A 22,805-nucleotide genomic window follows, 5' to 3' on the forward strand; every position below is an offset into this window, starting at 1 on the left:
CATCCAGTAAAAGCTTGAATGTTGATTTTAATGCTAAATCTATCCACTGGCTTATACTCTGAACTGAGGCAAAAAAGAAGGGAAAAGATCAAACTTGTTAAGAATGACAAACTTGTTACTTCAAGGGTACAGTCAGAACTAAGCAAACTATCTTAGTTATGATTACTATGTTCAGCCTATATGAAAACAAACACTACGTCCCGATATGTATAGAACTTTTCTTTCTCTTTCCCTCTAGATTTTCATCCCCGTAGACTAAGATTCAGGTCATGTGACTCACAATGGTTACTGAGCCTCTGATACTTAGAAAATAGCATCAGATACTAATCGCACTGATTAAAAAGGTCCATATATGAAAACAATGTTTCTCTAGGTAAAGAGATCCCAACAACACAACCAATATACTTTGAACATACACAAAAGTCAATCTCTATTCTTCCTCTTAGAATTCTTTTCCAGCACACACACAAAAAAAAGACAGAATTCAGAAAACACGAAAAGAATTAGTCAAGTTATGGAAATGTATGAAAAATAAAAATAATATAAGTTTCTTTCCTATTAACTGTTAAAATTATTAAGTAAATATATTAGGCACACCTGACTTTCTACACAGCCTGTTTCAGTCTCTACGCTTTAGAACAGTAAATTCTGTAAGCTGTAAAATCTGAATCCGCATCTTTACTAAGGAAATCACGCGGAACAATTCCACAATTAAAGGTTTCCATTTCCAATAAAATTCACTCAGTAAGAAGAAATGTACACATAAAATCAGTGACAACTGTGCTACACTGCTGTTACGAAAAAAAAAAAAAGAAAAAAAGAACATAACCCTAATGGAGAAAAACATGTAAATGGTGTATTTCCATGATTCTGGTGTATTTCCATGATTACAGTATTTTGGTTACCGTTTTGGCTTGCACTGCTGCCAGCAAAGCCTCACAGATACTGTGATACATTATGAAGGTGGTGCAGCTCTAAGTGGTCAGATGAGTATCATCTGAGAGCCGGAGCCCATTTGCCCCTACCCTCTCCATCTCAGAGCAGCTGCTTTTTGCTTTTTTGCTTTTTTGATTAACTCTGAAAGGCAACAAAACTGTACGGATCAACACAAGTGAAAAAAGCAAACTCCAGCAACTGATTAGCAGCAGTGGAGACAGCAGCTGAGAGGAAATGGCCATGGACTGCCTCTTAGCAGCTCACTGGGACAACTGAACAGCAAACCTCCCTTTCACATTATCTTCTGTAGAATGATAAAATTTCAAATGGTTTATATATTTTACCAAAAAATATCAGTTTTAGCCTGATTTGCTACAGGTAAAATACACTATTTCTGGTGAACAAGCAACAAGTTATTGCTATTTCATAACTTGATCTACTTTTAAAAAGAGTTGCTTAGACTGTTTTGTGAGAGTAATCTGTTGTACAAACTGCTGCAGAAATGGTGTTACTTCACAGCTGATCCTTAAACACTGTCGTGAAGTAACACTGAGCTGACTTTTAACTTCTTCACTATAACAGAACAAAATGCAAACAATTTTAAATAAGAGTCTCCAAAATGGGAAGTGCAGTATCTCAGAACATCATCAAGTAAAATTCTTGGTGAAAACAACGAAAATATAGCATTCCAAGTCAGGTATGGCTTATGGCTAGTCCTTTCCATTCTGGAACATGTAATTTTTATCTTCCTGTATCCTCATGAATTTAACGTTGTAGGAATTTTACAGCCAGGAATAAAGTCTTAGGCTTAGTGAAATCAATGGATGAGTTTGTCAGTAACTCTAAAATACATAGTAAACCCAGAAATTTATCCACAGTGATGTTAGAATTCTAACTATCAAAAAGCCATGCTCTTGCTTGTTCCCTTTCTCTCCTCCCATTATTATTTTGTAAACGAAGATATCTAGCTACCCAGGTAATCTCAGAAAAGTTAAATGTATATATGTGTATATATATACACCCACATACATACACACACTTGAAACAAGATTCCATTCCAAGCAGCTTTCAAAGTTGGATACTAGTAACTGCACAGTTTTAGAAGTTCATATCTTCTAGGGGATCAAAACTAATGAAAGCTAACATGGGATGCATTCTTCTGAGCTCGAGCCCATTACTTTTCACCCTGTAACTTTTTGAAGAATACTGGCTGCATTGCTTAATATATAGAGAAAAACAATAGTAGCTGGACTGCCGGAATTTTCACTAGCTAAGAGCAACATTGTATCATTCAGTGATAGTATCAATGATCAAAGATGTTCAATTGCCATTAGAGAGTTCCACAGTTCTATAACAATTATTTTGTTTAGAATTAAGTTGTATGTTGTTGCACATAATTTGCCTTGCAGTAGGATTGTAAACAGAAAGTGATGGAGAAGCGTTGATTCAACATCCATGTTCCAAGTAGCACAGTACCACCGACAGTATAAAAGACAACTGTTCATTTCAGTACTTCAGCAGCAGCTAGGTTGACTGACTCTGAGGCTGTAAAGCAATGCACTGCACCACGCTATGTGCTTCACTACAAAATTATAGGTAGCCAGAAAAGATCTATCACATGACTTAGCACGCCAATTGCACAATGTTTAATTGTTGCTTTCAGAACAAATTGGAAGTTACGGCACAAGTTATTCTGGGACTTTAACTTGTGAACTGATACCAGGTCACAACATGGAACAACAACTTATTCTCTGTCCCAGTGATACAACAGCAAAGTAGTTAGGCAAGTGATTATGAAATTATTTTCTGTGTGCCAAAGAGTACACCTTAGGACCAGGTTTGCCCCAAGGCTACAGGCATCGTCCCATGCATGCATCCAACTATAACTATTGACTATGGATTTCAGACATAACTTATAACATACTAAGTTGTGTGAAAAGTGAAGTCCAATACCTCAAACACAGTCATTTACTTATTTTTTTTCCTCTGATCTTGCGTACCTTGGTTTCCTGTTTGTATTATTACCCTTTTATTACTTATGGAATGTAAAGGAGAAGACTATAAAAAATACACAGCTAAGGAATAAGCAGATGTTATAGCTGGAGCTTTCTAAACATTTTACCCCATGTCTTGGGAAGCTGGAGAAGTCCCCCTGACTGGAAGTTAGCCAACACTATAGCTATCTACAAGAAGGGCATGAAAGACAACCCAGGAAACTACAGACCTGTTAGTCTAACCTCAGTACCTGGAAGTTATGGAGACTATTATCCTGAGTGCTACTGAAAGGAATTTAAAGAACAAAGAAATTATCAGGAACAGTCAACACAGGTTCATCAAGCAAAAGTCCTGCCTTAGTAATTTTATAAACTTCTACAATAAAGTTACCTCCTTAGTGGATGAAAGGAAGGTAGGTAGTAGATGTAATCTTTCTGGATGTTAGTAAGGCTTTTGATACAATCCCTCACAGCATCCGTCTGGACAAATTGTGTAACTGTGAGCTGAGCAGGTACATTCTACGCCGTGTGATGAACTGGATGAATGGTAGAGCTCAAATAATCACAGTGAATGGGGCTACATCTGGATGGCGGCTGGTCACTAGTGGTGTTCCCAAGTTCTTAGTTCTAGGGTCGGTTCTGTTCATCATTTTTATCAATGATCTGGATGCAACAGTTGAACACATCCTTAGCAAGTCTATTGACAATACTAAACTGGAAGGTGCTGTTGATTCCCTGGAGGAATGAGAGGCCTTGCAGAAGGATAATCTGGACAATCATCAGTGGCACGAAGCTAAATGCCAGATTCTGTACAAGGGACAGAGTAATGCAGGTCACAAGTACAGACTGGGAGGCAAGTGATCAGAGAGCAGCCCTGTAGTAAGGGATCTAAGGGTGCTGTTTTACAGTAGGCTCAATATGTGTCAACAGCATGCCCTGGCAGCCAAGATCTCCACAATATAAAAAGGATCTTAAGATACTTGTAAGTATCCAGAGGATACTTTTACAAAGCTGGTAAAAGGGCTGGAAGGTATGTCCTATGAGGAGAGGCTGAGGACACTTGGGTTGTCTAGTTTGGAGAAAAGGACGTTAAGAGGTGACCTCACTGCTCTCTACAACTCCCTGAGGAAGGGAAATGGAGAGGGAGGTGCTGATCTCTTCTCCCTGGTAACCAACATCTGCAAACAGCACAAAGATGCACCTGGTGAGGTATAGACTGAACATTATGAAAAATTTCTTTACCATGAGGGTGGTGAAATACTGGAACAAGCTTCCTAGAGAGGTGGTTGATGTCCCATGCCTGTCATTGTTCAAAGGGCATTTGAACAATGCTCTCATTAATATGCTTTAACTTTTGGTTATCCCTGAAATGGTCAGGCAGCTGGACTCAATGGCCTCTGTAGGTCCCTTCCAACTGAACTGTTCTATTGTAGTGTAAAAAACCCGCGACGTGCTAGTTTGCATTAAGTGAATTCTGACCACCCATGTACTCAAAGGCTCTAATCAAGACTTTCAGTCTTCACTAAGTCTTTGCTCTCCACTCTTAAGACTTTTTATAATGTTTTAATATAGTGTTAATGTTTTTTTAATTAATTTGTGTTTTTTAATATAAATGCAGCATTCTTCCAGCTGTCTATATATAAATGAAAACTTCATTTCCACAACGTGGAGCTATACTTTTTTCATACTAGTCATCTGATGATCGAAATCCCTTTGCTATTTCAGGTAATGGAGTTACTGGCAATGAAAGTAGTAAGATACATTATTTCTGGCTGAGAGTGAAGGTCACGGAAATTTTGCTCCTGGTTTAGAAACATTGCTGACAGTTTCCAAGCATTAACATTGCTATGTTCTAATCCACATTTGGGAATAACAAGGGTGGCTGCTCTGCTGTTCAGCCATTCCTTTCTAATCTTTTTAGAAAAGATGCCTTTTGTCCTCCTCCTCATCTAACACTGTTCCATCTACCTCACCTAGACACTTTAGCCTTTAGGGGTGGGTGAGCTGTTCAGTTGTCACTGTGCTAACTGTTACACATGAAGTTTCCCCCTCCTCTACCTCATATCTTTTGCTTTATCCCTTTCCTTTGCTCAGATGAGAGCACAGAGAGAGGAAAGCACTAGTATTATATTTCATGCATTTCCTTCATGGTCTAATCCCAGCAATTCTCCCTTACTGCAAAAGGGGTATTATACTTATCAGGAATCTGGTGCTCAAGTACTTTCTCAGACTGAAGCTCTGGGCAGAGGGGGCACAAACTCAATTTGGGGACTACTTACTACTTGTAGGAGACAGCTTTCTCAATTTTATCGCATACAAAGAAGACTTTTAGGAGGATTAAGTACAGCAGCCCATACTGCAATAAAAAAGTACTACATGAGCCCCTTTTTTTCCCTTATAAATCCTTGAAACTTGTCACTAAGAGACACACAACATTTTTTAAAGAAGTTTCTGCCTTTATGTTTGTATCTACATGTACACAACCAAACCAAGACTATGAACAACATTAAAATCCTAATTTAATAATTAAAACATGCAAACAAATTTACCAGGCCCCTATACAACAGTGGAGCAGCAGAATAAAGTCACTGTTTCTATGGCTCTTCTGAAGCTCCCTAGGTAACAGCAAACTCTTGTTTGTATTATCTGTCAGAGGACTTCATGGGGCACTTTCTTCACTCACACTGGTGAGACTTAAATAAAACACACAACAAAGGCAACAACAACAACAACAAAACACAAAAGGGAAAAACACGAGTTCTCAGATTTTTGATTTGTATTAAAAACAGTCACAAGACATGCAGTTTTTAGCCTTCAGGCTAGCTCACAATTAGGTTAAAACAAACAAACAAACAATATGACTATTTAAAGAACATTGCAAGTTACTACTAAGTTTTGTGGCTGATGTTAAGACAAAACAGCAAATGTAGGTTTCCATAATATAAGGCAAAGGGAAAAAAAAGTGTTTTGAATGCACTGAGGATTAGCAATATAAAAACTATTTTGTAGTAGCACAGTAGTCAGATTACTTGCTATATCTCCTTTACAGACACTACTTATTACTCAGTAACTCTATTTAACATAATTTCTACTTATTTTCATGCATCCCAGTGTACATTCTAAAAATCCAAAATCTAAATCTAAAATTGTATTACATAGACCAAGTCATTTTAGTATTTCAATCTTAGTACACAAAATATGTCTTTTCAAATTCATTTCTTCTTCCTCCAAATACACTGTTGTTTGTTTTTTTTTTTAACTTTACCCCCAAAATCTGTTTCCACTAATGAAAAGGTCACCTTTGCAGAGGGGATGTGCTAACAATCTTGCTTTCCATGAAGACCAAAACTGAAAGAGCAATTTTAAATTTAGATAGCAAAAACTATTCCACCCTTTAAATAGGTAAGAATGAGAGAACAGTGCAAAATTGCCAGACTAAATAAATAAACAACCTCAAATTTGCTAATTTCTCTCTGGGTTAATTAACAACAAAAAATGACCTTTATCACTGACAAGTCCAACTTCATCCAGAAAGACAAGGTTTAAGAATATCTACCCAAATTGGATTGATTACTGATTATGGCATTGTGAAGAGCACAATTCGGTTGTTTGTTTGCTTTTCTTTCTTTCTTTCTTTCTTTCTTTTTTTTTCTTTTTTTTTTTTCTTTTTTTTTTTCTTTTTAAACAGGCTGGAACTGCATTCCTGAGTAAGCTGATGTGACTGCCAATGAGGTGGAATGCATATAGCCATTACACTATAATAATGTTGATGTTACCATTTCTACATTTATCTAAAGCACAAAACATTTATCATTTTAGACTGAAATTAAGCCTCGCCAGAAATCATTTTTCTTTATGCACGAACAGGTCCATGTATTTCACAGTTTATGACATGTAAGTTTGCTTAAACTTATTTCAGTCTTCTACTCAGTGTTTATAGAGCAGGTAGGTCTGCATCTCTAAATTTTAATATTGGCTTCTATCCTTAAGGAAGAAAATGAAAAAATTGCCATTAGAAAAACCCAGCTCATAGTACAAAGTACAACAGTATCGTTACACTCCAGTAAGAAATACAACTGAAGGAACTATCTTACAAATAATATTTCAATGAGGATAGGAATAATGAAAGAGCCCTGTCCGTGGGTATCTTGCCACAGAAATTCCAACTTGGCAATGTAAATGGAGAAACCTTGATCTCAGTGTTTGCTTCCTCCCAAAGCTATGTTCTGAACAAGAACATAACACATTTTACAACAAAATCTCTAGAGTATTATTTTCATTTTTTTTCCAAAGAGCGACAAAGAGATAGCCTGCTATTTAAAAAGAGTTCAAATACAGTATTTGGAACAATTATTCTTTAAAGAAGAAAATGCAGACTTATTTCCTCTGGACTTAGCAGTAATACCACAATTACCAATTAATTTCAATTTTGTTTCAGGAACAATTAGGTGCAGATTATTTATCTATTTATGTTTAAATGTTTGCACCTCTAATCTCTCAACTCTATTAACCCATAATATATCTATATATATATATATATATATATATATATAACCCATAATATATCTATATATATATATATATATATAACCCATAATATATCTATAATCTCAAAGATTGTTTTAGACTCCTTTTGCTCTCCTCCTGGCTCTGAATCCTACATACCTAATCCACCAGACAAATGTTATCATCAGGGTTGAGAAAACAGAGTCCCGTTCCCGAATACACAGAGAAAGAGAGAGCTGACTTCTGGTCAGCTGGTCTGGTACACCAGACAGAGCTGACTTCTACCATTCTCCTTGTACTGCTACCTGCTGCAAGGCTAACTAGGACAGAATATTACCTATAGGCAGTGTCATATGTTACAGAAGTATGCAAACTGATCTCACCCCATGGTAGAAGATGTAGACACAACAGAATGTTAATTCCATAGAAAGGTAGAATTAAAAATGCATGTTACAAAATGTTGGTAATTATTGTTATTCTTTATAATGACGTACATTTTTTATCAGTTACTCATTTGTGATGGCAGAAAGCGTTCTACTGTTTTCAGTTCCCAAATCCTTTGTTACTAATCACACTTGTAGACTACTGCTTTAAATAAGGATATTCTGTTCACAGAGGGAAAAAATCCTCACCAATATAATTGTTGAGCAATTGGTGCATAAAAGATTAATTTACACATTTACAGAGTAATGTGAAAGACAGTTGACACATAATGGATGCAACTGATGTAGAAAACAGGCTCTAGAGAAAGTCTTCACCTGTTCACTATACAGCAAATTTCAGAAATTTTGGAATATTCAACAGAACAACTAACAAGACAGAAAAATTTAAAGCAAGCCATTTTACATATACTATATTAAACATAATTCCTCACGTTTAGTAGATACCTAGCAGCTAAATATGGTACAAAGAACTGATAATCTCTGAGAAACAAATTAATATGTATTTGGAATATTGCACATTTTAATATTACAGTGATTCCTCAAAAGTCCTTTGGAAAACAAACAAGTAGAGTTTAGTTATACAAGCATCACCTGTCTCATCAGTGGCAGACAAAATGCTATTTAATAGCATAATTTCTAATTGTTCTCAAACTGATACTACAATATATGCCAGATGATATTATTGGAATTTGTGTGTGTATGTACATGTACACAAAGAACATTTTGCTTCTTTAGTGCTTCATGAAAATTTAAATTTTATTTACATTCCCATTGAAGATAAAAGAACAGCTTACAATCATTAGCAACTGTAATATTAAGGTATTATGAAAGCAAAGGTGGTACAGGTATCGTCATAATGGTCAAGACCATGCTGCACCTTGTCAATATGCTATTGGAGCTCTTTATTGCAGGTTTATCTGCTACTTAATGTTTTGCAGATGAAAACTTAGAACAACTATTTTAATACTAAGAGCAATTTTGAAAATATTGGTAAATACTGGTACCCTTTATCGTACTTTTCAGTTTGAAATATTCATATAAAAAATTGTAGCAAGCATTTACATTGAGTACACCTCCAGAATCTGTTGAATTTGAGTACACCATGTTACATTTATACATACTACCCTATCAATTTACCATATTAAATAATTTCATTTTAAACAACTGTATTATTTATTAGTCTAAAGATGTTCAGAATTCTTAAGGAAAGATTCTGTTACTAAAGGGATCCTCTTTGTATCAGATAGAAAAGTAATTATGAACCATAAACATTGTGCTTCCATTTTACTCAAATATTTTAAAATGTATATTACAAATATCTAAATAATAGAAGGCCGCTTTAATATACGTAATGGTACGCATCAACTGTGTCTGTCAATGAGATATTTTGAAGTCTCTCTATTAGAAACACAAATCAATACACTCGGGATCTGCAATAACTGCTTCAAGCAATTTGTATTATCATTTCATTCTTGATGTTCCTACTCAGTGTAACTTACTATGAATTGTGTGAAAATGGCAACCTGTCACAACTGATTTTTTTTTTAAGCCTATTGCAAGGATTTTTCCCTTTCTTAATATAATTAAGTACCTTCTTATTAAACACAAGTCTAGGTTGAAGGATACAGCCTACAACTCAAGTTTCGTATCGTTATAACTGAGGAGCTTCCCTAGCCTGACTCATATTAGAAACATTGCTGATGAAATGGAGAGTTATTTCCATTGCTTTGAACTGAAAGAACCTTGTACAAAGGGAATGAGTCAAACTTCTGTTATTTTTCCAAAAGACAAATCTCTTGAAGATTTTTTCATTACTTACAAAACCCCCTGGAAAAGCATTCTGGGTACTGACTGAAACCTCAGTTATCTCACTCTACCTCCTCTGGGAGTCAGCATAAACTTTAGTAGTCTGTTACAAACGTTCTTTAAAATGCTACTTAATTTTGGCCAAATATTTTACAGTAAAAAAGTTTGGGGGAAGAGAATAGAGAGTTAATAATTAGCTGTGAGGCAGAAATATAGAAGTTTAAGGATGTACATTTACACTTTGAAGAAAAATGTTTTCATTAGTACCTGTAACAGACCTAGTTAAAGGAAGAATAATTTTACTTCTTGAATGAGAATGAGGCAGAATTCACTTCTTATACCAAGTGCAACTCAATTCAGCACACACAAATATTAGAGCTTGCAAGTCTTTTGTTTTAGGTACATCTACAAGTTTTATGAAAATAAAGTAGGAAATCACACAGAAAGGCTAACTGACCTTGTTTTTTGGATTGGATGTATTCATTACACTTCGAGTTTCCTTCCCCGTGTAGATGACAACACCAATTACAGTTCCTGAAAAACAAAGTAAAACAGAGGTGTCAAGTAGTTATGAAAAAACGGTTATAAAGGTCATTTATAACTTCTTTAATAACGTCCATAAAAATGACTACAAGATCTCCTTCTTTTCAATGGAAACAATAATTTAAAAGTAGCTGGTTAAAGACTTGCATTTGAACTGAAAGTTGTCTCAAATTTTTCCAGAAGTTAACACAGCTTAAATAACTGCCCTTCACAAGAAATAAAAAAATTAGTACAACAGTGCTGAATACATCATATACAAATTGCCTGCCAGCTCTGTCACCTATCACAACGTAACATGTACTTCACCCCATTTATTACTTTGATAGAATTCCATATAAAAGTATTCTCCTCTTCAGTAACATATAAAAATAATTCTCCAGTTCTGATGATATTTTAGTTGATTATTACTGGAAGGTATAGGAAAACTGGCTTTCAGCATCACTAAATACATATCTCTTTTAAATAATAATTCAGATTTTTACTACTAGTTAGATTTTTACTACTATGTATCTCACTTTCTAGCACAACCAAAAACTTTAATTCTTTTTTTCAAGTGATCTGAAATGGTTTTATGTTAGTACAATCAATAATCGGTCATTTTTGTCATCTTAATGCTATAAGGAAATAATTGACATAACTTGTCAGAAACACCCTACTCAGAAGACTCTAACATACACACACACACACAAAACAAACAAACAAACAAACAAACAAACAAACAAAAACAAGAAACCCAAGACTGGAGTTAAAGAAAGGAAGTTTCATTTATCAAAAAATAAGAATGCCAGTGAAACTCTGAATCCACATACAAAAAAAATAAAAAATCAGTGATTGTAGATTACATCTTTCTGGACCACTACATTTTTTCTACTATTTTCCTCTCAATATTAAAGCTTTTCCTTACGGCTTCCCTTGACACAATATTTTCCCCAAAGATAGTTTGCCTTTGCTGATAGTTCCACATTCAAATCTGTATATTGGAAACATGTCTCGATAACCCCCATATCCCCTGATTTTGGGTGAAAATAATAATAATAATAATAAAAAAGCCATGATTTCTGAGCTCTTTCTGGCTGAAAAGTCACAGCAATTGAGTATTAAAATTTATAATTCATGAGCAGCACCTTTTTTACCCATGTTAATAACCTAACTGAAGACAATTGCAGATATCATCCATTTGATAGAACAGTTTCAGAGAGAAAGTTTCCCTGTGCAATGGAACCAAACAACACTGAGCATCAAAGAGTATTTGAGACCATCTGTACAGACTCAGGAAAGGAGTGCTCAGTCCCAGACTACTTTGCCACCTCCTTAAAACTTGATCTCTTCCCCAAAACCCTCCAGCATGTTCCTAATTTAGTATTTTACTCAACAATGTAAAGTTAGATCTTACTATGAAGGCTTTTCCTTGCAAGTTAGGTGGACACCCCCTTTTTTTTTCCCCCTCTCCTCTTTACTTCCTCCCTTCCTACCCCTCAATACCCTTCCTGAAAGATGTTTTCCACTGTTTCAATTCTTGATCTTAAATCCTAGTTCCTTTTCCCAAATTCCTTATTTTCAGTCTTTGTGCATAAGAATAACCATAGCCCTTTTTTCCTTCCTACAGTCCTTCTGTCTTATTACACTCCCCAAAAATTAAAGAAATCCATTTTCTCCTGTTTAAAAAGTGCTACAATGGCTTAGGGCCTGAATGCAGCATCTAGCTAATACGAACTCCTTATAATATTTGAGAGACATATGAAACATTACTAATATTTAGACTACGTTGTTTTAAAATTATGTAACTTTGTAACTGATTAATATTTTCTGGTTAATATTTGCCTGATAAAAGATTTTAAGCAAGCTTTAGCCTCATCGTGGAGTCTACATAAAAGAAAATCTCTTAACACATGCAAAAGCATGCCTGCTTTTCAGCAAGACCCTATCCACAGTAAGCTGAACAGAACACTTTATAACCTGAAGTTTTAATTAAAGGAAAAAAGATCAATAGCTTTAGTGGGATACAAATGACAACACTACTGACACCGCAAAATTTGAGTATAAAAACTTATTAAGGAGGATTAAAAAGATATGAACATGTCAGTAGCATAAGGAAACCAATGGGAAGGCAGACAAGAGGGGAACAAGAGATTAATAGCCTGAAAGAGACGAAGATTTTTAAAAGCCATTAATATTACACATTGTAAAATAAGAATACAGTTCCAGAGATGAGTTTTTAGATATATTATCAGATTTAATATTGCACTTACCTGAAGCAACAACAGTGCTCGCCCATAACGTATTTTCTATACTAAGGCTTTCGTGAACTGCTGGATCACTGTCTTCCTGTTAAAAATAAGAAGAGCTGGTAAATCAACATTACAAACACTCATAGTTGAAAACTACACCAAACCATCTATGAATAATTTGCACAGGATGTCTGTATCCTTGTATCAAGTCACCATATAGTGGTATTCACTGCATATACATTAGAGTCCAGAGCAGGGTTACGAAGATGATCAAAGGGCTGGAGCTCCTCTCCTATGAAGACAGGCTAAGAGAGCTGGGGATGTTCAGCCTACAGAAGAGAAGGCTCCAGGGAGCCCTTATAGTGGCCTTCCAGTACCTAAAGAGGGACTACAGGAAAGCAGGAGAGGGACTCTTCGTCAGGGAGTGCAGTGACAGGACAAGGAGTAATGGTTTCAAAGTAAAAAAAAGGTAGAATTACATTAATATTAGGAAGAAATTCTTCACTCTGAGGGTGGTGAGGCACTGGGGCAGGTTGCACAGAGAACTTCTGGATGCCCCATCCCTTGAGGTGTTCAGGTTGGATGGGGCTTTGAGCAACCTGGTCTAGCATGTCCTATGGCAGGGGGGTTAGAATTAGAGATCTTTAAGGTCCCTTCCAACCCAAACCACTCTATGATTCTATGATTGTCTAGATTCTATAAAACTCATATGTGAAATAATGACTGACGTTCCTATTACTTAAACCCATTTATATTCAGAGAGCAAATGAAGTCAACAGTGTTTTTTAAAAGGAACATATTCTTTTCCTTGTTTTTATCAAACTGAGGAACCATTTGCCATGTCTAGCAGTTAAACTGTGTTAAGAACATTAAGTACCAAAAATTAATAACTTGTTCTCTACAATATCTTATTCATTTAAAATTCATACCATACATTAGGTCGTCATCATTTTGCAAGCCTAGTGACACAATAGCAACTTCAGGGAAGAGTACTTTACTTTTAAATGTAAATACGCACTTGCATTGTCTTACTGAATGCTTACAAAATACATGTCCAATAGGAAAATACTGCCAAATAGGAAACTGCTTCCATGATTCCCTGAACTCTCCTCACCTCTGCACCTCTGTCCCCCTCAGTCCACAAACTGTAAACAGATTTAATCTCTCATAATCAATTAGGAGCATGTACAGATTCGATTCATACACCAGCAGCTGTGCAATGTACTGTTTACAAATAAAGAAAACTTTAGGAGGTAGGATAATCAAGTGCATTTGATCAAGTTACAGATTGTGCTAAATATTTTGCAGGAAATGGGGGACCACTGAATACCAAAGTACACAGCAAGTTCTACATAAGGTCAATAATCAAAACCTATATCAAATTTTCACCTCTGTTTTGAAAAAACCACCAAACACAGAGTGGTCTGCTTAGAAATTTTTGTTTGTGAAAAACAAAAATCCCCAAATAAGCACATATACTTTTGTGTATACAGGATCAGTAGCTACTGCAATATTTAAAATTACTGGTAGTATTAGTAATATATGAAGTCTTGATCACTGAAACATTAAATATAAGAAAAGTATTCTGATCTAGCTCAAAAAATTATTATTTGTAGTATTCAGTCATCTTTGTAATACCTGGTAACCTTCTTCTGAGACAAGTGCCTTTGACAAGGTTTATCCATACACTGTACCTTTAATAATTTGTCCTGACTTGATAATGCTCAGATTCCTGTTTTGATTGATGAGGGCTCTTGGATTATTCAGATTCTGTGATTATTTTGGCCTTCTGAAAGCCTAACTAGGCAGTGCATAGACATAAATACCTAATTAGAAATTATCCACAGAATACTGGTGTTTCAGGAGATGCCACTACTACAGTCAAAATACTAACTGTAGCTGCTTGGGACATGGCAGCTGGTGGAGAGATTGCCATTTACACATGTGAATGCTGTTTCAACATACATATGTTTCAATATATAAGCCATTTTAAGTCCACATATGTAACTCATTTAGAGGTTTCAAAATCTGTTTCAACAAGGCTAGCAATAGGAGGTGGACTGGCCATATGAGTTGAAAACAGATACAGAATTATTTTATTCCCATCACAGGCTTTTCAGGAATTGCTAAAGCTAACAGAAAAGCTTTCCTGAAATTCTTTCATATCGTCAGAAGGCACTGCTGCTACACAATGATGACTGGGCTTTTGTAGCAAGAGTGGGAGGCTGACACTTTGACTAGCACAAACAGGAGTCTTAATTTCACACAGCTTGCCTTGAGATGCACAGACTGTTTTTAGTAAGCAAAAGACATGCTAACCGTGATTATTCATTTTTAAATCTACAAACCATTCTGCATAATTCAAACTGTTTCATCTGCTTCATTTTTATTTCTATATTTCTTCACAAACTGGAGAAAAAAAGGAAATTCTGCTTAAGTATTCTAATCAAGAAATTTGTGTAGTGTCTCATTAAATCACTAGGTTAACTGAAAACAAATATACAGGCATGAAAGAAAAATGATTTTATTTATATGAAGTCATTATTGTACCTCAAGGAGCATATCATGCTAGCGTTCATCAGAGGAGTTACCAGCAAGCATGTAAGGATTACGCATTTTATCAGAGCTGACCCTGAAGACCCCATGTTTCAGTCAAACACTTCTACCCCATGGAAATGAATGGTTTAATATTTTATAATCATCAAAATACAGTGATAGGACATAGATATGAACAACATGCTTGCACTGAATTTAGTCTCAGTAGGTGAAATAGTTTTTGTATTTGCTCTCGGAAGTCCTATACAGAACACCCCTTGTCCACAGCAGGACTATCAAAAATAGGTCTCCTCAAACATAGAGACAATTTCCCATCTGCCACTTGATAACACTTAAATCATACTGAAGTAGTCATTTTCATGTTATGTTGAATTACAGCATGAAGACAATTTAAATTTCAACAGCATTGTTTTAACAATCCTTTAGCACAGGATATACAAAATTAGAGATACAGCAAAAAATGTAGTATTCCAAGAAACATTTGCTGCTGTATCTTCACATAATTTCATAATCATAACTTTAGATAATACTAAAAAAAATCAGACCAGAACAAAATAGCTAAAGAAAAACATACAATTTAATAGTAGGATTTTAGTTTAATACATCCTAGGACACTAAAAAACCATGGGGTAAAATAAGAAGTACTTTTATGCATAAATAGAACAGCAGTTTAAGTATTTAAAAATCAGGGTAGAGAAAAAATGTTTTTTTTTTCTGTTCCTCCCACCCTGCTCCAGTGAAGAGAGGCCATCAGTGGAGTTCCACAGAAAACTGTACCAGGACTCAAGCTGTTTCATCATCACTCCAGAACAGGAATGACTAATGTGGTAACAGAGCAAGAAAAAAATCAATCCCCCTACAAAAGTGGACAGATGAAATTCCCTACTTCAAAACGTAGAGTTATGCACACAAAAGAAAAACACATCCTGAATTCATAAAGTAATGAGCTCTGAGCTGATCGTAACTACTCAGAAAGCAGATTCTGAGGTTGTTACAAATCTACTAAAATACTAACTTAATACAGAACAAGCTGAACGCTTAGAATTACTACAATAGAAAAAGAGAATAAAATCAAAAATATCATGCCAGTACAAAGAAATACATGGTTTAGCCACACCTTAAGTACGTAGGCTCTAAATTCCTCTTCTACACCCTTCATTCTAAACAGAAAATAAAAGGAACTGGAAAATGTTCAAGAAGGTCAAAGCATGTGGTCAAAGTAGCTTCCATACCAGGTATGACTACATAAATTTGAATTCTTTAATTAGGCAAATAACAAACACCTATGAAATGGGCAAGGCAGGATAGATACTGCTGTCTCTTTCAAAAACAAGAAAGTCATTAATGAGTCAGCAAAATTAAAACTGGCAATTGCTTTTCATAAAAATATGTAATTAACCTGTAGAACTTCCTGTTTCAATGCTAGAAGGCTACATAGATTCAAGGGGGGACTGGGTAAGTTTAAAGAAGGGAAATTCATTGTGGGTTACTTAGAGAAACCAACACTGACTCAGGAAGTTCCCATGTCATGAGTTGTTAAAAGACAAAAAAATCTTCTGAGGAAGTACTACTATCTTTTTACCTTGTTTCTTACTCTCTTTTTTTCAGCAGTCTGCTTCTGGCAACTGTGAGGAATAGGATACTGAGCTACGAAATTATTATTTTGCCTTAAGTATAACTTTCGGTTAGTAGATGTCAAGACAATGAGTTATGAAGCTCTTCCATATTATAAGAAGCAATCACAAGCCCTTCAGTGATCACAAAGAGCTGACAACACAGCCAAGAAAAAGCCACTTGTCCTATGTCTACCTGATACAAGATTTGTGAAACACCTCCCTTTAGGTAATTCAAAATAGGGTAACATCCAAAGAGCTAAATCTATTTCTACTCACATCATACCCATCAACAGAGTGGTTTGGCAGATAAGCTAACTTCTGCATATTTCCTTACAATCCTTTCAAGCCATTATGCCCTCATTATGCCAACACCTCCACCTTTCTGCAGTTCATTCAATTTACCAAATTCCATACCTTTCACACCCAAAGGGTGGATGATTTAATCCTGTTTTTCATTTGCTTAAACAAAGAAATAAAAAAATATATACCTATGGGTTATGAGTTCAGCAATTTCAGATTATTTTTATTTCTATTTTGGGGGCTGGGAGTGGAGGAGATGGTAAGGACATAAACAAGGAAGAGACCAAGGCTCTGATTTCTGAACAAAACCAGGTCTATGATAAGGAGAAATGCATCTGCAAATTTTCAGACACAACTACAGCTAGCAGAACAGTGTATGGTTTAGGGGTAAACTGTAACTACTACGCTCCCTAGTAGCAGAAATTTGACATAAATGGATTTCTTTGTCCAGCTGATCAAGTTTCCACTTAAGGTCTGCCTGGGTTGAATTTCATTTGGTAGCTGTATGTTAATAGGTCTTTAAATTCTGAATTAAACTCATAACCAGAGCAGAGCAGTTTGGTATTGCATTCAAGCTTTATATTTGGGCTCAGGTTTTGAAATTATGTACAGTATTGATCACAGATGTTTAAATTGTAAACAGTTCCTGTTCTAGGAGATTACTCTTACAGCTCTTGCATACGCAGAGAAAAAGGAACAGATGACCAGTGACATAAAAACTGAATGAACCCTACTCTCAGTCCTGAACTCACAATCCAGCTGACCAAAGCTGACCAAGGGACATGACAAATTGCTAGTTGCAATCTAAAAGGTTTCCAAAGTCTCTTAGTTTATCTACTGTAGTAAGATACTTGTAAGAAATGTTTCCTGAGAATGACAGATGCCTTCAAAACCAAATAACCTAATCTTTGAAAGAACCAGCGTACCACTTCCATTAGACTTTTTCTGTTCCTATTCCTAGCTGGCAGGATGCAGCACTGACAACCACCAACAACTTTTATAGCAAAGTGGAAGAATAGGCATTAGTTTAGTTGCATTGGCCACCCTAATCCCACATTAATTGGAATTGTTATTCATTAATGGGATTATTACTATTGTTATTAATTATTATTCGTGCTACATTCCTTGTACTTGCAGATTAGCTTCCATACCCATGAACTCCCTATTCTCGCTCTCTGTAAGGCTGTCAGTAGCTGCATAAGGAAGGTAAGAAAAAAGAAATTGGAAAACATGATACCACTCCATTCGGTGAAAGGAACACAACAATTGCTTCAAAGGGGTAATTCTCTAAGAAAAAATAAGTAAATAATGAACCTGCATTCTTTCTACTAAAATACATGTAGATACAAAATAAATAACCAAGAAAACATCTGCTTAATTGGCTCAAGGCCAGAAATTCTGCCCATAATTGAATACACAATTTTCTGTGTTCACATCTCTGTATGTATTTTTCCTTAAAGTGTCAAGAGCTACATGCAACAGGTTTACACTATGAGAGTTTTTTTATTAGTTTGTTTTTAACATCTGAGCTACAAGGTGATGTATTGGAAAAATGGCACCAAATAGTTCTATACCACAGGAAAAAGATATCTTACTACAGTGGATAAACTAAAACTCAAAGCAATCAGTTCTCTGGCATTTCTCCTTTAATAAAAAAAATAAAATTTATAAACATTTCCAAAGTAAATGAAGATTGTGAGGTGACAATGCAGATCTGCAATATAGGAGAAATTACACAAAAAGATTCTTACAGGAATGATGGAAGGACCCAAACATAAGTGAAAACCAGCCGAGGTCAAAAGTTGCAGAGAGACAACTTTCATGATTTTGGGCAGAAGCTGTAAGCAAAAGGTAAATAAAACTGGGCATGCCACTACAGACTGATGCAATACTCTAGAATACTCTCTTGGCTCCAACAGAAAAGTTGGATTAAGAAGTATGGCTATATTTTATTCTCTTTCTACAGCCATATGTTTTCTTCATAATTTTTCAGAATCAATGAAATAGCTTTCTTATTTATCATGTTTACATAGTAGCATCAGATAAGTGAGAAACTCTAGTAGTTACATCTGTAAATCCCTATTCTGTGCACAACTATTTCAAAATAAGCTCAGCCAAGACAGAGAAGATGCTCTGAGAACCAGTAAAACGATCTCTCACATTTTCAGAGAACTCAAGTACAGTTCATCTATTGTTTCTTGATAGGGAATCCAGAAGAGGGGAGAGAAGGAGGAGAATTAACATATGTTGTTGTTTAAGGGTCTGACATGATCCTTCCCACATGTCCATGCAAAGACATGCACTCACTTTCATGCAGTCAGTATATATGATGCACCAATATCTATGGAGGACAACAAGAAATGACTTCATGTGAAACTGGTAGACGTCAACAGAGTACAGTGGAATTTCAGCTCCTTCTGATTTGGTTATGCAGGTGTACTGCAGAAGGTATCTTCGATCAGCTATCAGGTTAACTGTGAATATATTTCTCACATAGGAATACTTAGGTAGAAGATGCTCCCACATAAAAATTCTAAAGCTGTGCACCTAAGTTTGTTTTTTGTTTTGTTTTATGGTCATGCACTTTTTGAAAATATCTAAGCTTGTCTCCTATATTGTTAGTACTTTGTCTTCATAATGGCAAAAAAAAAAAAGAAAGAAAAAAAGAAAAATCAATGTGCTATTACCCTGTCAACCTACCCTTGCAAGAATTCTTTGAACATCAATGCCTAAGTAGGAAAAATGTATACATTAGCATCACTAAGCACACTACTTTTTTTTAACCTTAATATAAAATAGGGATTAGATGCAAAAAATGATTTAGTGTAACAAGTAAGGGCTCACAGCAGAAGTGGAAAGATAAATCAGTAGGAAAGTGTCCTAAAGCAATACACTGCCAAATTTTACTATGCATGAGGTATAGAGTTAACACGAAGAAAAGGTTTCTAAAAATATGAACAGTGTGATCCACTATGAACCAAATTTGAGGACACTGCCCTCAGATGCATGCATATAGAAATGCAATTTAAACTGCCCTTCCTACTTAAGCAATCCAAAACATGTAATCCTGAAAGCATAAGTACATCATGGTTATTTACACATATCAGGGATGCTGGAATCATACAGCTCTTATTACATGTATAAGTGGAACCCACAACAGGGAGCAACTGTTTAGTCATCATTTCCCAATGTCTCAATTACACAAACAGGAATTGTTAAAAAGGCTCTGTGGAGTTCAGTTTATATTTAGAAAAGTATATGCTTAGCTCTTGGGATAGAAATAATTTTACAGCTGTTAAGAGAAGTTTCATTTGAACAATTGGTCAATACAAGGTTTAAGTAAACACTGTTGCTTACAGCTTCAGTAAGTTATGGGCAAATGACATTTACTTTGTAGGCTACATGAACTATATAACTGGTATAAATTGGTCTTTGAGAGCCAACAACTGCAATATCTCATCAGTGTAGTTAGAACTGGGAACTGGAATTCCAATTACTGAACAAATTCTATTACCAATTCGAGTCACTTGGGTAAAAAAACCCTTCTCTCTCCCTCCTGTTGTAGCTAATTCTCTCAAATTATTTTAGAAACAAATTATCAAGCGGAATGAGTCAACTAACAGTTAAGCGTAGATAAAATAAACAAAACAATCACTGCATCTGCTAATATCACAGATAAAGCTAAAAATCTCTGAAGTGATTTTTTTTTTTAATCAGCTGCTTGGACACCTCACTTTAAAGGGTTAACTTTAGCAGGCCACCTTCTGAAAATAACAGCAAAAACGTCACAAAAATGACTGCAAAGTTATCATATTTGGTCTTGAATACATAGCTGGAAAAAAGGTTTAATAAAGCTCCCATGTAGGTAACTTTTATTTTATTTTTCAAGGTACTTGAACTTTACAAGGAAAATCTAGTACTTCCAAAGAAACCCTGTTAAACAAGACACGTTTTTACTGCATATAAACTATCAGTTGCATTGTCTGAGGCTACTGAATACATTCAACTTGACACTTCTTTGACATATGAATAAAACATTAGATGCCTGGAGATAAACAAAATATGCTACTACAGAAATGGTTTCATATAAGATTATTGTGATGTCAACAAATACACCGTTCTCAGATTCTGGTTTTTATTTTCCAGATAATCTATTTGTATTAGTTTTCTGCAATACACATTTACCAAAATATCTTGTACATGAAGCATTTCCACAGCAAGAACATGGATATACTCTTATAATGCTTAGGAAAGACTCAATACAACTTCAATACTAAATATAGGTTTCACACTGAGAAATGGGAGAGAGGGGAGTACAACTATATTTATAGATACTACTTACCCGTGTGAAGGTACCCTCAAAACTGTGAATATCCAGCTGTGGCTTCTGAGCGTAAACATAAGCATTGATTGAAAAGAGATCCTGTAAAACAGATTAACGTATTAACTAGTATTTAATCAACTATTTTGAAGAACCTTTTAATGGTAAAGATTTCAATTTATGACCCTTACCACCCCAAGTTAAATTCAATAAAGTTTTATCCAATAAACACGTGGTTTTCAAGTACATCTTAATATAAAGAAAAGAGATCCAAAATGGTATTCTAAGTGTGTTGATATTTCACAAACAAAACTGTTTTATGAGTTAGAAATTTTATATAATTTATTTTTTCTTAAGAGCCTGTCTTAAAAATGTTTTCTGTATATTTGTTGCTTTACAAATAGTGGTTTTTCTCTTTTTTTAAATTAAACCAGAAACAAAATACTTTTCTAGAGCAAAAAGACAACTGAATACAAAGTCAAGCAATGACATTGACTTAAAGTCTCCTTAATGCTGATCATTCAGCATACACATCTGCAGACAATCCATGAAAAACTCCAGACACTTTAAGAAAGTGTTGATGGTTTGATGGAGCAAGTAAGAGATTTCAGCATAAGTATAATTCTCATGTATGGTCACACAATACAACTCTGGAGAAGAGAAGATGCTCTATACCGATGCCTAGCCAGCCTAAGAATCTCAACCTGTGGTGAAATACAAGGGTGTCTATCTTCTCACTGTACGTAGTTCCTATTATTTGGGTTACCTACATCCTTTATTACTGAATGAATCTTGCAAAAGGCTAATCAGACTTAAGATTCATTCTTTGAGGAGAAGATGCTATGTGTATAATATCCTGTTCAATTAAGCTAGAATGTGCTGTCTTCAAAAGCAGAATTAATTTTACAGCCTCTTTTATGGATGTGTAGCCACACCTTGGCTCAAATATAGCCATTTTTAAAATCATGCTATTTTCTGTTCATAATTTCAATATAACAACCCTCCCTAACTTTGAATAAAACAATTTGAACAATACAAAAATAAAGGTGCGATTGTCCACCTATGTGTAAACGTGCCTTAAAATCTACACATTTTTATCCTTTTATTACTCTGATAAAATGACAACAGATTTCTGAATATAGATTTTCACTTTTCAAGGTATGAATGAATCTGTTTTTTAATCTTGATATTTACATTTATCAAGCATGTCTGACTTAAGTTCAAAAATGTGTATAAATCATTAGTTTGTATTTCAGTTTATATTATCTAGACAAGAAATTTCTTACTTCATACCTTGCAAAAACAAACCTTAACGTACATTATAAAAAAGAATTAAATCTGAACATGAACTCTCACAAATTATACTTATCTTTAAAATATTAGTCACTTATTGTAGTCTTTCACATTAAGTTTCATTCATTGCGTCCTTGTTCTTCCAATCTACTTTCATCAGCTTCAAAAGAAATAATTCATATGAAACTAATACACATGGTGTCCTATATCTTCATCATTCACTTCTTTCCAATCTGTTATCACCTACAACTCAGCTAATCTGG

General features: G+C 35.1%; 1 protein-coding gene across 6 annotated transcripts in view; it reads right to left on the reverse strand.

Annotated features, from left to right (window-relative positions):
- ATP9B (ATPase phospholipid transporting 9B (putative)) overlaps positions 1-22,805 on the reverse strand; it is a 181,093-nt gene that overhangs the window by 67,804 nt on the left and 90,484 nt on the right. For all 6 annotated transcript variants that reach the window (XM_035549695.2, XM_035549692.2, XM_035549691.2 and 3 more), the window contains exons 9-11: positions 21,271-21,351; positions 12,478-12,553; positions 10,143-10,219 (exon numbers count right to left, since the gene is read on the reverse strand). In XM_035549695.2, coding sequence (XP_035405588.1) covers positions 10,143-10,219; positions 12,478-12,553; positions 21,271-21,351 — 234 coding nt within the window. The remainder of the gene's footprint in view (positions 1-10,142; positions 10,220-12,477; positions 12,554-21,270; positions 21,352-22,805) is intronic.

This window comes from Cygnus atratus, chromosome 2 (assembly GCF_013377495.2).
Source record: "Cygnus atratus isolate AKBS03 ecotype Queensland, Australia chromosome 2, CAtr_DNAZoo_HiC_assembly, whole genome shotgun sequence".
Taxonomy (NCBI): Eukaryota; Metazoa; Chordata; class Aves; order Anseriformes; family Anatidae; genus Cygnus; species Cygnus atratus.